Here is a 16,310-nt window from a genome sequence, read left to right as displayed (position 1 = left end):
TTTAATCTGCTCATCAGTTTAAGATTTAAATCAGTGTCTTAACTCTTAAGTCTGGAAATGCTGATATCTACTATCTATGATACTTCACTGGTCAACTGTCACTGTTCTATGGTACTGTTCAAGGCTGGCTTGATTCTGAGCTTCATACCTTTGCCAGCAGCATCTTCATCAAAACTTCATTGGTACCGGTATGCCACTATGCTGTCACTGGGTGCTATAGCTATACTGATAGGTGGCTGTCTCTGGCCCCTGGGTTAAGGTTGCTTGTTTCATGCGGTTTTTTTACTACAAAATAAGCTGATGGGACAGTATACAATTCACACTTGAAGAATATAAAATGTTCATGCTATAGAATGAAGATACTGTTTATCTAGCAGAAATCTAATGGTTCCATCTGAAAGAAATCTTGTGATTCAAAAAATTGTAAGAAAACTATTGAAGGCCTGGTAAAGTCTCTAGGCAGCTTTAGAAAGCCTGTCTGAATAAAGATACCTATACTCATAAAGCTGCTAGTCCATGACTGGATATTTGAGTATTTAGTTTATTAATTATTACTACAAAAAATCTCAGCCATTTATTCATTTTTTTGGCATAAAGGCATTAAAATATAGCATATCCTTGTTGAGAAATACATATGTTCCATGGCTAACTTGAGAGTTTGCTTTTTTTCTCTCATAATTATGATCATTTTATATTATGAATGGTTCAACCAACAGGTTTTCAGGAGAGTGAGATTTTTATTTATTATATTAATATTAGGCTCAGGCTTGGTTTAACCAAAATCAATTCAAATCCCATGAATATTTCATGGTCTGAAACTTATCTAAGACTTGATTCTTCCGAAATTAAAGAAATTGCTTCAATTTGTTCTCTCCCTCCTTGTGAACATGCGCTGCTTGAAAATACATCAATTCCTTGTATAGTTCATAATTTTTCCTGCTGTTCTCATTGTCTGACAAATGTGATGTTTAGTTCTATGAATTATCTTCAGTCAAAGTTGCTGCAGGACAGACAGCTGAACAATGGGTGCTATGGGAGCTCGTTCTCACGGCATCACAAGCCCTGCTAAGATCATTGCCAACGTCTTCATATCTTTCATTGGCGCAGGCATGTTGGGACTGCCTTATGCATTCAAAGAGGTCAGTCTAGGTCTCAAAATTTGTTATTTAAATCTGCTTACTGATTGTAACCATGAGCATTGTTCACTAAAAATTAACAATGAATACCTCGCATTTTTTTTAACTATCGTTATATTGGATTGATTGACGTGTAAGAACACTTGTGCCCGGTTGCATATTATATAATAAATATGAATACATGTTAGGCATATGACCAGCTGTGTAAGAGCTGGTGTGTGCAAGGCTGGCAGATCCTATGTGACTGAAACTGTTTTAATGTTGCGTTTCCTAGTTTAATGAATGCTTGAACTGCACTGGAAAATTCAGTAGTTCATTTAAAAAGGAAGAAATAAATGACTGTATCTAAATGCATATTAATTGATAGATAAATATTTTCAAAAATTCATAGTCAGTACAATTTTTTAATGCATTTTTCATTTGTTCATTTTAAATGTCTAAAATCTATTTTTATCTTAGAAAAGTTTTATTATAAAATGAGTCAATTAGTTTATATATACAGTTTATATAGACTGTATATTTATAGGTATGTATTTTTTCAGACAATGTTGGTTGATCAAAATGCAGGCTCAAGGCAGTAATTTAATTTCATTAAAGACATTTTGAATGTGACAACATTCATTTTCAAGTTACAGGAAGCATTGAATGCAGAAATTTTAGTGGAAATATGTACATGATACACATAAAAATGATACAATATAAAAATTTTGAACCCTGAAAATAACTCCGAAACACTCTAAAAATTTAGAAAATCCAGTAGGTAGTTGTGAGATGGATAGCTGGAGTCCAATGCCAGGAGATAACATCTTCAGCCATCGTCAGTTGGATGATGTCAAGCCACAGCAAGATGAAGATCTGTTGAGTTACTCCAGCACAGAGCAAGTGACAGCCTCATTGAGTTTGATGTTGTCAAGGGGGTCACAGAGCCTATGGTATTGAATTCTTTGTGGATTTTGAGATGAGTTTTGTCAATTGCAGTACTTTGCGACCTGGTCAAGTGGAAGCTTGTCTCAGGTGGCAGGATGAACATTGGCTCAGTGTTGCAGTAGTCACTCCAATGTGGTCAAAAAAAATGATTCCAAGGAGGTTGTAGACTTCTTCATTCATTTCATAACATAATTTTTTGTATCAAAATGTCTAACATTTTTACGGCATAATTTTTTAACATGTTATTAACAATGAAAATGAGGCATATTTATATGTTTTATTGTTTATTGTTGCTGCTAATTGATAATTTAACCTTGTACAGATATTTTTGGTAAATTTTTGTATCTATAACCTAACCTATAAATGGCAAACCTCTCTTACTTCCAAATAGGCCCAATTTTCGGTACCCATATGGCAGGTGCTAGTGTGACAGAAACTTCCCAAATGCTTGATGTTTCCAGCAGTACTGTCTCAAAAGTAGTGACTGCTTTTGAAAGTGGAAAAAAATGTCCTACAAATTGTGAGGGAAAATTGTAAGACTGCGGCTGTTAACATTATTGCAAACCTCAATGGACACCTACAGAGCCCAGTTTCCATAAAGATGGTCTGATGAAAGCTATACAGATCTGGATTCTATGGAAGAGCTGCAATTAGAAAACTTCTAGTTTCAAATACAAATGCTTCAAAGTTTAAATAATGTAAAAACCTCCAGAATAGGTCCCTCAAGCAGTTGGAAAATGCAATTTTTTCTGATGAATCATCTTTTACCTTATTTCCAACCTCTGGCCAAGTTTATGTTTGGTGACAGCCAGAAGAGCTATTTAATCATGAATGCTACCTCCCAACTGTGAAACAGGGGATCTTTGATAATCTGGGGTGTTATTTATTGGAAATCCAGCAGACCAATCATTTCTCTTCGTGAAAGACTAAACAGCCATGACTATTTACAAATTTTGGAGGGAAGTTCATCCAATGGTTCAAGCCCTATTTCCAGAAAAAAATGCCATCTTTCAAGATGATAAAGCCATAATTCATGAAGCTGGAATTGTTAACAAATGGCTGGAGGAACATTCTAATGAAGTTGAGCATCTCATTTGGCCATCACAATCACCCGACCTGAATATTAGTGAGCATTTATGGTCCATTGTAAAAATGAAAGTCAGAAGTCAATTACCACTGCCATCATCTTTAAAAAAGCTCTAGGGATTTTTATCTGAGGAATGAGTTGAAATTCCTTTGGAAACAATTTTTAAATTTGTATGAATCAATGCTTCATAGAATTAGTCAGTTATTGCCACAAAAGGTGGACCTTCACCATGCTAAAATATATTTTGTGGATTTATCAGGCGTTTCCCTTATTTTGTCTAGCTTGTGTATGTATACCATAGGTTTGAAATTGAATGTTGTTTGAATTTTGAGTTTCTCCATCCAAAAATGAATGGCTAATGAATGCCATTTTATCAGGTGTTATAATTGTTTAGGAAGATTGTTGGTATTTTATACTGTCATTGTTGGATGAACTTCTGGCCTTAAATGGTTGATATGTTTGTTTAAATATTGATACAATCCGCAGGCTGGTATTGTGGAGGGAATTGTGGTGATGGCTGTGGTGGGGTACCTGAGCACAGCTGCCATGCTGATGCTCATAGACTGCAAGTATGCCATACTGGCGGCACACTCCCCCAGGGGCGGACAGTCCTTCAGCCTGCACGGCAAGAAGGTTTGTTTAAGTATTGATTAATTAAAATTAATTGATTAATTGAAATTAAACTTTGAGCTGACTAGCTTGTACATGTCTGCATTGCATTGATTGATTGCTGCTGGCTTGCAGATAATTGATCTCTTTTTAGTGCATTTTCTAATTTATGAAAAAAATGCACTATTGTGCTCGCCATGTCCATCTGTCCGTCCATGACTTCATGATTTCGTCAACGAGAAAATGCGCTCTCTGTCACTCACTGCTGTGAGTACTGAGTTATATTTTTTTTAACCCATTGCATGCTTTATACCCATGCAGTATGAAGTAATGTGATATTCTTTATTAATTCAATGTTTATCCTGTCATAACAAACTATCTTTTTTAAGCTATTCTGAGTGGCACATAGAATTTTAAATTTAAATAAACCCTCTATATATTTCTACCTATTAATTCACCACTTCCATCTCTAACTTTAGTCCTTCCCACTGAGAAAGGCATAGGATGGAGGCTTTGGACTTTCATAGAATCTGAACTCAAAGCAACGGGTTCAAGCTGCAAATTTGTAGTTTTCATGTCCAGATATGTGATACAATAGCAATTCATTTAATAGTCCAGTTCTTGAAGTAAGGTTTAATGCATGTGTTGTTGTGCAGCAACCTATGCCCAGTGACAGACCATTTCTGTTCAGTTACAGACCATGTCTGTTCAATTACAAACCATTTATGTTCAGTTACAGACCATTTCTGTTCAGTTACAGACCATGTCTGTTCAATTACAAACCATTTATGTTCAGTTACAGACCATTTCTGTTCAGTTACAGACCATGTCTGTTCAATTACAAACCATTTATGTTCAGTTACAGACTATTTCTGTTCAGTTACAGACCATTTCTGTTCAGTTACAGACCATTTATGTTCAGTTACAGGCCGTTTCTGTTCAGTTACAGACCGTTTCTACCTATTAAGGCACCACTTCCATCTATATTCCTATAGTCTTGATTCTTGCAGTAGCTCCCGATACTCCAGTTCCATCATTTCTCACAAGGAAGTTAGACCTGTTGTAACTCTCACACATAATCGATTGCAATCAATATTCTTTGTAACTAATGATATATCCCTACAGGTACTCTTTCTAGACAGGTTCTCCTAGAATACCTCATGGCTTTTTTGTCTCAAAATTGAAGAGCTCTACCATAATGCTCCTGAATAATCGGCAACAGGCCATGGGCCTATTTCTTCAGTGCCGACACTTCTATTCTATTCTACTCTATTCTATTCTATTCTATTCTATTCTACTCTATTTTATTGTATTGTAGGGGGCGCTGCTGGGGGGCGACAGCGCTGACGAAGGCAGCGGCGAGGACGATGACACGGATGCCGCGGTGCTGATGCGGGCCGCTGACGTCACCTACGGCGACCTCGGCCAGCACGCATACGGCACGGCGGGCAAGCGTCTTGTTGATGTGGTGGTCGTAGTCAGCCAAGTGGGTGAGCTGACAAGCGTCTTGTTGACGTGGTGGACGTAGTCAGCCAAGTGGGTGAGCTGACAAGCGCCTTGTTGACGTGGTGGTCGTAGTCAGCCAAATGGGTGAGCTGACAAGCGTCTTGTTGACGTGGTGGTCGTTGTCAGCCAAATGGGTGAGCTGACAAGCGCCTTGTTGACGTGGTGATCATCAGCAATGTTGCTGACGTAATGGCTTGTGTGAGGTCATTTGGATTTTTTGTCTCTGGTGAAAAATTAAGTTTAAACGATGTTAAGATTGAATGGTTTTAATGATTGAATGGTTTTTAAAGTTAAGATTGAACGGTTTTAATGATTGAATTTTTTCAAAATTAAGATTGACCGGTTTTAATGAGGATTATTAAACATTATTATACTACGAAGACGGTATCGCGGCTTCTGGTTCAACAGAACTTATACTGTGGATCCACGGTATCAAAATTTGGTTGAGCTTTGAGCTAAGCTTGACCAGAAACAAAGATATAGATATTTTCAATAAAAGCACCTCTTACCACAGCCTCGCCCGCAAAGTTAACTAAAACAAGAACCCCTTAGCGATAGTTACACGCTGTAATCTTGTCTTAATATGCAATTTAGTCCAGGGAAGAATGGCAAAAAAATTCAAGGGATCAAAGGAGCTGAAAATAAACATTAATAACCACATTAATAATTGCTAAAAATCTCAGTCATTGCAAAATAGTTCCATTATTCGAGAATAAATGAAAAGAAACTAATTTTTATAACAGTGCTTCTAAAACCAGGCCATTATACCCATTCACGATGAGAGTATATATATAATAAGATAGATTATCCAATACAGTACCTGATACTGCTCTTCCTATACAAATTTCTTACGAGTTCATTTGATTGTTCTAACAACACAAAGTTTTTATTATTCATGCAATACCTGAAAATTTTTAAAATAAATTAATCTAAAATAAGTAAAGGTGTTTATATTTCCTCAGAGTATAGCAGACATGAGCATTAACTCAAAACGAAAATACTTAATAAATTTGATTAAATAAAATAAATTTAATATATTAAGCTAGATGCACATGACGTGAGATATGCCCAGTCCCATGTTTGCTGGGTGAGGTCTGATATACTATGACATCCGTCGTCTGTTATTTAATACATTTAATTAAATTAGATAAATTTAATATATATTTAATATATCGTCTGTTGTGCAGGGTTCTGCTGTGGGTACCTCATCTACCTCAGCAAGAACCTGAGTGTTTACTCATCGCTGCTGACCCAACATCAGTGGTTACTTCTGCTGCTGCCTCCTCTCTACCTCCTCACTCTACTGCGACACCTCAACAGTCTGGCCTTCTTCAGGTAAACCTTTCTTTAAAGTCAAGTATCAGGTATAAAACCCTGGGGCCACACTTTCAAAACTCGCTAAGTGGACGTAAGTTCTTACGCTCTATTGTCTTGTGTATGGTTGGTGGGTTTTGCTTGAAAGGCCGTCAATGATTGGCTGATGAACTTACGATCTCTTAACTTTTTTTTGAAAGTATAGGCCCTGATCTTTATCAGGTCAACTGCCCCTCTATACTCTCCACTCTACTGGCTTCTCAGCACCCTTATATTTTGGTACACTGCTTTAAACTACCTCATTTTTCATCGCCACAAGACTCTGCTTTTTTTGCGCATTTTCTCATTTATGAAAAAAATGCACAATTGTGCTCGGCATGTCCGTTTGTCCGTCCGTGACTTCACGTTTTCGTCAACGAGAAAATGCGCTCTCTGTCATTCACTGCAGTGAGTACTGATGTATTTTTTTGACAAACTGCCCCCCCCCCCCACACAGTTTACATGCCTCCCCATGCACCCTGTTACAGCCCAGCAACATGTGTCATCAGTTGCTGGGCTCATCCCGCTTTCTAACTCTCCATATATGTCCCATTTCCTTATATATATTGTACTTTTTGACTGTTGAGCATTCCTTGTAGTTAAGATTAGACCCATACCTATTGTCTATTAAGTGGGTAATCTCATATTATATTGGCCTCTTGTCCATTCAGTATGCTCATTGTCTATTAAGAGAGCCCTTATCTAATAAGTGAGCATCTTTTTCATAAAATGGCTTCTTTTCTATTACAGAACTCTTTGATTATTAAACTGGCAGCTTGAAAATTAGGTGGAGCTTTTGACTATTGAACTAGCCTCTAGACTATTAGGTAGGATATTTGACTATTAGGCTGACTTCTTGACTGTTAAGTGAGTCCTTCGACAAAAATGATTGTGCCTTTGATTTTCAAGTTATCCTTGACTCTTAAGTCTTAAGATGTCAGACCATAGCGCAACATGTACAAGAATTAGCATTATGCTCTGCCACTGTCATGCTGATGCACCACCTTCGACGCATATCATGCGCCGCATACCAACGACAACAAGAAATGAACCAAGCCACCCTAGGCTGAAAGCCATGACTTCTCCAGCCATCTTGGTGCCGCTACCACTGCGATATGGTGGACAGAATATTACCACCTCCTGACTTATGGCAACCTGCTCACCATTAAATGTGCATTTTTGACTTCTCCTGGCTTATCATTGTTTTCTTGAGCTTTTTTTTTTTTCTTTGACGTCTTAGCGTGTCTCTTGACTTAATAAAAATTGTACATTGACTGTAAAACTTGTCCGTTGTCTATAAAACTTGTTCACTGACTGTTGAAGCTTTACACTCACTGTGCAGGTACTTCAATAATTCGTTTGACTCAATTTTAATTAACCAAGATGGTGAAAGCGAAGCAAGTTCACCATATCTTGGTGGAAACAATGAGTATTATTTAAAAGCAACATTCAATGGTGAGCAGGTTGCCATAAGTCAGGAGGTGTTTGAATCAGTCTTCAGTAACCCTCGCTACACAAGGGAGGAGAACGAAATCGAAGTTTTCCAGGAACTACCAGGAGGAAGGGGGTTGGAGAACATTGAGTTTGGGCCAGAAGATATGGAAATAAGTATCAAAGAATTGGCGACGTTTTCAGCACCAGGACCCGACGGAATTCCGGCAGTGCTGTTGAAGAAGTGTGTTGGAGCACTGAAGGCTCCGCTCACAATGCTCTGGAAAGCCTCGATGATGGAGGGAATTATTCCTGAGGGCCTTAAGATCCCGGACTGTCCAGTAATGGGAAACTACCATCAGCAAGTGACAAGCAACAACATCTTGCATCAGCGTGCCCAAATGAGGGCTAATAGACGGAACACGTCCAACGTTACATCCGACGACGACTCGGAGACGGAGGACGACGAAGGCGGCGCATCAGCATGACCGTGGACTGCGACGTCCTAAAGCTCATCATAAGGTCATAAGGTGGTAATATTCTGTCCACCATATCGCAGTGGTAGCGGCACCAAGATGGCTGGACAGGCCATGGCTTTAAGCCTAGGGAGGCTTGCCAAATTTCTTGTTGTCGTTGGTATGCGGCGCATGATATGCGTCAAAGGTGGTGCATCAGCATGACAGTGGCAGAGCTTAATGCTAATTCTTGTACATGTTGCGCTATGGTCTGATATCTCAAGACTTAAGAGTCAAGGATCACTTGAAAATCAAAGGCACAATCAATTTTGTCAAAGGGTTCACTTAACAGTCATGAAGTCAGCCTAATGGTCAAGGTTCTTACTTAATATTCTAGAAGCTTGTTCAATAGTCAGAGCCCTGCTCGAATGTATATCTTGTAGCAATGAAGTTTATCATGTAACAAGAAAAGTATCCTATGACAATGGACTACAACCTGTTACAACAGCTTGTATCCTGCAACTGTGGAGCTTGTCTGGAACATGTTTGTGCTCACTTATCTTTTTAGCTTGTTCGCACTCACTTATCCTCATGTCTACAATCTGCGCTCATGTATCCTCCTCTCAGCTTGTTTGCGCAAGCCTCCAACATGTTCGCACTCGCTGTCGTCTTCTGGTTTGACTTCGCGCACTCAGAGGCGGTGCCCTTCACCCCGCGGGGGATGTCGCTGGGGGGCCTGCCTTTCTTCTTTGCCGTCGCCATATACTGCTACGAGGTCAGCCTTTGACCCTGTGGGAGGTGTGGTTACTATACATCAGTGAACTATTATTATGCGCTGCATTATAACAAATAATAGTTACAATGTCCCTGCAACAAATAATAATTACAGTGGAAATTTAAAAGCGAAGATAACACCACAAAAATTTAGCATGTCTCTATTGAAAACGTTTCGGAGACCAGCTCCATCGTCAGTTCGATAAATCTAAAACACAAATAAAGTCAGAAAATTAAGTAATAAATTTTGGAGTGAAAAAAAAAACACAGAAGTTAAAAACCTAAATCTACAGAAAAAGGGCAGAATAATAAAGTATGTACCCATCTATTCACAATTTCTAATAGTTAAAAACTATAGGCAGCATTTAAACTAGGACCAGCTCCAAATCTTTGACGATGGAGCTGGTCTCCGAAACCTTTTCAATTGAGATATGCTGAATTTTTGTGGTGTTTTCTTCGCTTTCAAATTTCTAGTGAATCTGCGATTAAATCAATCTAGTGTCATTATAATTACAGTGTCCCCGCTTATCAAAACGCTGCTCTGATGCCATTCTTCCCCCTGCAGGGGGCGGGGCTGATCTTGTCACTGGAGGGGTCGGTAGGGGGGGCGCTGCGGACCAGGTTCAAGGGGGTGTTCGTGGGCACCATGGTGGGCATCACTGTGCTGTACGTGACCTTTGGGGTGTCCGGCTACCTCTCCTTCGGGCCACGTGAGTCTCGTACCACAAAATATAATATTAATCTTTATTATCATTAATACATATTGTTTATTATTATTGAGCCATAACACAACTACTTCTAGTATTCTTTTAATTTGTCTACCCTGAATCCCATACTCCCGCCCGTTATGTCCTGCGAAGGAACATCCATATTAATACAAAATGTCTGTCTGTTTGGAGTTTATGCTGTGTGAATGATAGCTATTCTTTCCTCACTGTATTTATTTCACTGCCTACCTCCTTTATTTTCATGATGTGAAGTTGTAATAATAATATTAATAGCGGTTTCAGCGTTTATTAGGCCGTAGGCCTGTCGCCTGTCATGTTCCCCAAGATTCTTCTAGACTACCTGCAAGAATTGATGTTAGAAGCTACGGCTGTCTGTGGCAGAGGGTCATAGAAGTACCGGTACTCGATAAATATCTGCCATATCTCCATAGGTATATTTTCACTATATATCTGCCTATATATCTCGCGCTCCCATTATGATTTCTGAAATCTCCAAGAAACTGCTAAGCGTCCTGAATTTTGATTTTAGTCACGTGGCATCCTTGAGTCCGAAAACTGGCTTCCTTTCTTCCAACTTCTCTAAGATGGGAAGTATGATGTATGAGTTTGAACCAAAGTTCCGATGAACATCGCTTCCAAGTGTTATATGGACTTTGATAGGAGATTAATGACTTTCATTTACAAGTATTTTAAAGTATACAGATGCCGGTGTTTTGTCATGTATGCTGAATTCACTAAAATGTTCAATAGTCAATAGCGGAGGACATATAAAAACACTTGAGTGAATCTGAATGGAAAACGTTCCATCTTTGTCTCGTTATTGAACGCATTGATGAATCAATGATGGAGCTGGTGTCGTGAGCGCTCTATCAACATTAGCTTGTCTTTTTAGCGCATTTTCTCATTTATGGAAAAAGGCGCTATTGTGCTCGTCATGTCCGTCCGCCAGTCCGTGACTTCACGTGACAGAGAAAATGCGCTCTCTAGCACACGCTGCAGTGAGTACTGATTTATTTTTTACCATTTCTTAGTTCTTAGCTCAACCACTTCGCTACTAAGTTCCATTAAGCTTCCCGCTGTTCCGAGGCTCAAGCATAGTGCATTCAAGCATCCTGCATTCTTGGGGACTGAATTTGCCGGTGTTGGAGTGATGCAAGTAGGAGGAACCACGCTGCAGTGTTGGCTCTTTAATGACTTTTGGCTTTAATCGATTGAATAAATTTTTCGTGTTTGCATGGCGATTCTTGTGATGGACTGCGAATGTTTGGAGCCCATTGGCCTCATGTCTGATGATGAATAAAGATGTATTGTCAAAGGAGATGTCATGCTTACATGTCTCGTGAATGATCAAGTAATTCAAAGCTTACCATTAAACTGCTCATTTTAAATGCAGCATCCTGCCACATCTCATTCTTTGCGAGAGTCCACGGTGCTTATGTAAACCTAAAAAGATATTTCTGCGACCCTTATTTAAATCAATAGTTGTAATAAATGTTCTTATGAGATTTTGATTGTTCAGACACGCAAGACATGATCACCCTTAACCTGGCTGGGGGGTCTGGGTGGCTGGACCTGGCGGGGGTGGTGAAGATGTGTCTGGGGGTGTCACTGTTCTTCACCTACCCCATGATGCTGTACCCCGTCACCCACCTCCTGGACCTGTCCTGCGGCCTGCGCTCTACAGCCACTGGGGTACACTAGTTATTTCTTGTTACTAGCTACTACTTACTAGTAGGGTACACTAGTTACTGGTTACTGCCTAGTTACTAGGGACTACTAGTATGTAGGCAGTCATTACGTGCATTAAACCATTCAATAAATAAATCACCCTAATATGTGCATTAAATTGACGCCTAACAAGTTGAACTTATTCAAGTTTACTACTCGTAGATTGGATTAAAAAAAATTCAATGAAAACGCCTAATAAATTAACCATATCTTCATCACAAACGTTGCGGAAGACCAGCTCCACCATCTGCTCACCAACTAGAGAAAAAAAATTCACTAAAAAGTTCCATTTAAGTTACTGAACTGAAGATATGGTGACTTTTACGAATGTTTTATTTCTGAACTGAAGATGTCTCACTGGACGTTTTCACTGAAGATATGGTGACTTTTAACTTGATTGTGATCAAAACTTGATTGTGTTAAAACAAAACTTGATGTTCTAACTTGATTGTGTTAAAACAAAACTTGATGTTCTAACTTGATTGTGTTAAAACAAAACTTGATGTTTTAACTTGATTGTGATGATGGTGCAGAATGTGATGCGGCTGGTGGTGGTGATGGTGAGCGGCGTGGTGGTGGTGGTGATCCCGAACTTCAGTATCCTGATCAGCCTGATCGGTGCGACCTGCTGCAGCCTGCTGGCCTTCATCCTGCCTGCCTTGTTCCATCTCAGGATCTGTAGAGCGTAATTATCCTACGGCAGGTCATATGATGACCTGCATGACAGGTCATGTGATCACCTGCATGACAGGTTATATGATGACCTGTTAACCTGCTGCAAGGCAGGTCTTGAAATGACCTGTTTCACTGCTACAGTAGCATGTCGCAAAATAACCAGCCAGGCTCACTAACCTGTAATGCAGCAGCAGGCATCACTAGCCTGTAGTGCAGCAGCAGACATCACTAACATGTAGTGCAGCAGTAGACATCACTAACCTGTAGTGCAGCAGTAGACATCACTAACCTGTAGTGCAGCAGTAGACATCACTAACCTGTAGTGCAGCAGTAGACATCACTAACCTGTAGTGCAGCAGTAGACATCACTAACCTGTAGTGCAGCAGCTCGCGCTGGTGACTCGTCTGATAACTTGCATTACGTTGTGTCATGTTGGCCCGTCCTGTTTCGAGGTGCTGCCGTCTCTGAGATGTCTTTCTTAAGGAACCGTCTCTGAGGCTCGTTCCTCAGGCTTGGTCCCTTAGGTTTCGTCCCTAACGTGCCGTCCTTGATGTGCTGTCCTTAACGTACCGTCCCTAACGACCGTCCTTGAGGTGCCGTATCTAAGGTGGCGTCCCTATCGTGTAGTCCCTAAGGCGCCGTCCCCACGCCGCCCTCAAGGCGCCATTACCAAGCATGTCTCTGTTGCAGGCAGCTGACACGGCGGCAGCGCAGCTTGGACTGGCTGCTGGTGGGGCTGGGGGCGCTGGGTGCCGTGGCCGGGGTACACGACGTCTACACGCGCCTCGGGGGCACCGTGCAGCTCAAAGAGCTCTCCCAGCCCTCCAACCCCTCGCTCCTCCTCACCAACGCGTCCATCCTCCACAACCACTCCTCTCTACACCACAACTCCAACTCCTCTCTACACCACAACTCCAACTCCTCTCTACACCACAATTCCAACTCCTCGATACACCACATCTTCAACTCCTCTCTCTCCAACGCATCGCTCGCCCATCTCGATAACTCATCTCTGTCCCACATCACCAACTCATCACTGTCCCACATCACCAACTCATCACTGTCCCACATCACCAACTCGTCATTTGCTCTTATCACCAATTCATCACACTCACTTATTACAGCCTGGGCTCCCGTAGTATCTGTCGGGGGCAATTTGCTACATCCAACCTTCCCCTCTTCTCCATCCTTCCCCTCCTCTGCATCCTTCCCTTCCTCGGCATCCCTCCCCTCCTCTGCATCCCTCCCCTCCACCGCCGCCGAGAAGCCCCCCTGACCTCCGACCCCGTGGTCAGCCCTGGCTTCGTTAGCAGGCCTCAGCGTCAGCGCCCCCGAAGCCTTCATGAAGCGCTGACCAAATCTTGAACTGTTAGCGTCATTGATAGCCAACCTCAGCTCGTGTGCTGACTTACCTGTTATTTTTGTACTGCATTTTTTTACCGGGCCGTGTGAGGTATACGCCATATTTATATGGGACTGTGTTGGGGGATTGTGGAATATTTATACGGGACTGTGTTGGGTGTACATGTTGCAGCAATGTTCGATGCATGAATCTAATTGTTATGTCTGCGTGAACTTTAGTTATGTGTGCTTGTAAGTATGTTGTTGATGTTCTTGATGCAAAACTTTCTGGTGGGTTTTGCCTCTGGTGCTTCATGCTGCGTTGCTTCTGATTAACTAATGCCTTAAGTTATTTACACGGGTCATTCTCTAGTAAACCTCTCCTTCGGCTGGAGAACTACCATAAGATGTTGCTGACGCTCAGACGTCAGACGGCAATTGATCTAGTCATTGTTTACTGTATTTAGGGATGTCTTAAAGATTGTAATACCAGATGGAATCAGCGCCCTTCTTGGTGCGAGTTGCTAGAGAACTTGCCGCGAGCGTCAGGCTGTTAGGGTCAAGAGATAAGCGTTGCTGGGGAGAGTATCCTGCGCGACTCTCCTGCCTACACACCTAGATGTTGCTCCCGCTTCCTGCCTGATCTGCGTGTCAGGAGGAGTGTAGGAGGTGACGCCAGCTGTCGGCCTGACCTGCGTGTCAGGAGGAGTGTAGGAGGTGACGCCAGCTGCCGGCCTGACCTGGTGTGTCAGGAGGAGTGTAGGAGGTGACGCCAGCTTGCCAGCTGCCGGCCTGACCTGCGTGTCAGGAGGAGTGTAGGAGGTGACGCCAGCTGCCGGCCTGACCTGCGTGTCAGGAGGAGTGTAGGAGGTGATGCCAGCTGCTATCCTAATGGACGCCATGTTTAATGTCGCTCCAATAAAGCGCATCAGTCACTGCGCGTCCCGGCCGTTCATGTTAGTTTGAAGATAAGGTACGAGTTCTTACGCACAATATAATCTCTGCAGAAAAATGCGTGACGCTTAGGTAAATTCTTTATTAGGAGTGATATTCGTCACGTGAACCAGGAACACTTAATTAGTTCAAGGACGTTCGTATTTACTTGCTGTGCAATCGTCTTCTGCTCAAGAATTGTGATCTTAAAAGCTCAATGCGGCTTACTGCATAAATTCAATTCCAGGAAGATTAAGAATGTTTTTTGTAAAGTAGGTACTGTTATTTATGTGAAGAAATATTATAACTATCATGGATCGCAACAAATGAGTGAGATGCCTTACCAAAGTTCATATATTTTCATAATTTTGACCTGCACTCTGAATCAGGCAGCTATTGATGATATTTTTAACCCATCGTCTGCAAATAAATTAGGCTCCGTCTATAAAATTCCTATTCCTATTTAAAGTCCCTGGCACGGAGAGTTGCCGTCTAAGGGCTGTAGTATTGAGCGAGCCCGCCCTGTCTTGCTTTGATCTGTTGGTTGATGCGAGACAGGGACCTCCATCTGTCTTGAACAAAACATGTCGCCCATCTGTGCATTAGTATTTGTATAATTAATTTGCCTAAATCCCAAATTAATCCCGAATTTGAGAGCTAAGAAAATGTCAAGTTATTTCACGCGATTTTCATTGAATATGTTACCGATACCAGCTACATCATCACTTCAAAACTTTAGGAAAACATGTATAGTCAACAGTGCAACTAAAATTAAGCGGAAGAGATTAGAACCTTTTTATGAAATTTTGATCGAATGAACGCTCATGAAATTTGTAATATATGCGTTTTAGCGCATTTTCTCATTTATGGAAAAAATGCCCTATTGTGATTTATGGAAAAAATGCCCTATCGTCATGTCCGTCTGTCTGTCTGTCCGTCCGTCCGTCTGTCTGTGACTTCATGTTTTCGTCGACGAGAAAATGCGCTCTCTGTCACTCACTGCAGTGAGTACTGAGTTATATTTTTTTAATAGCGTCTCTTATATATGGATGTTATATCTGCGCAGATACGACCCTCTCTGTAACAATTGTGCACATCGACAAATTAAGAATTGCGACCCGTAACTACTACACGAGATCTGAGGAACACTGCGGAGTTATCATTGTAGAGTTCTGCCAGCTCATCCACCTCATTCTGCCGTACTCCTTCACGCTGGAAATTGCGACATTCTTGGTTTCAAAAACAATTTTGAATTTTTGTGTGCCCTGGGGCCTCGAATTGGAGGGTCACGAACCGCAGAATATTTTCAAACGAAAACCTTGACAAATTGATAGTTATAATTTGCTTGAGCATTTTAATCGATAAGTATTCGATTTTCCCTGACCTGTTTATCTGGCTAGTTGGTTTTTATTCTCATCCGTGTTAATTTTTGATTGCTGTTTATTATATTCTTGAAATTTGAACTGTGAATGTAGCGCGTCTCAGAAAAATTTTGAAAGTTATGGTGGCTTACAAGCCTTTTTTTTTTGCTTTCAGGTGCTAAGTTTTATCAATTATGTTGTGTACACTGAATAAGTCTCTTATTCATAATTTAAAGCGCTTTATTTATATATATTTTAGTATATT

At 41.0% G+C, this 16,310-nt stretch overlaps 1 protein-coding gene across 1 annotated transcript; it reads left to right on the top strand.

Annotated features, from left to right (window-relative positions):
- Positions 1 to 718: 718 nt before the first annotated feature.
- Positions 719 to 14,511, top strand: LOC108673991 (amino acid transporter AVT3B). The gene is made up of 9 exons (XM_018161887.2): positions 719 to 1,139; positions 3,637 to 3,783; positions 5,078 to 5,249; positions 6,453 to 6,600; positions 9,132 to 9,279; positions 9,844 to 9,988; positions 11,526 to 11,698; positions 12,268 to 12,419; positions 13,101 to 14,511. Exons 1-9 carry the CDS (start codon positions 1,023 to 1,025, stop codon positions 13,684 to 13,686), a joined length of 1,788 nt encoding a protein of 595 aa, XP_018017376.2. The 5' UTR covers positions 719 to 1,022; the 3' UTR covers positions 13,687 to 14,511.
- Positions 14,512 to 16,310: the final 1,799 nt, after the last annotated feature.

The sequence above is a fragment of the Hyalella azteca genome, unplaced genomic scaffold (assembly GCF_000764305.2).
Source record: "Hyalella azteca isolate HAZT.00-mixed unplaced genomic scaffold, Hazt_2.0.2 contig12830, whole genome shotgun sequence".
Classification (NCBI taxonomy): Eukaryota; Metazoa; Arthropoda; class Malacostraca; order Amphipoda; family Hyalellidae; genus Hyalella; species Hyalella azteca.
The sequence above is the reverse complement of the archived record's forward strand: the minus strand, read 5'-3'. Positions and strand labels throughout refer to the sequence as shown.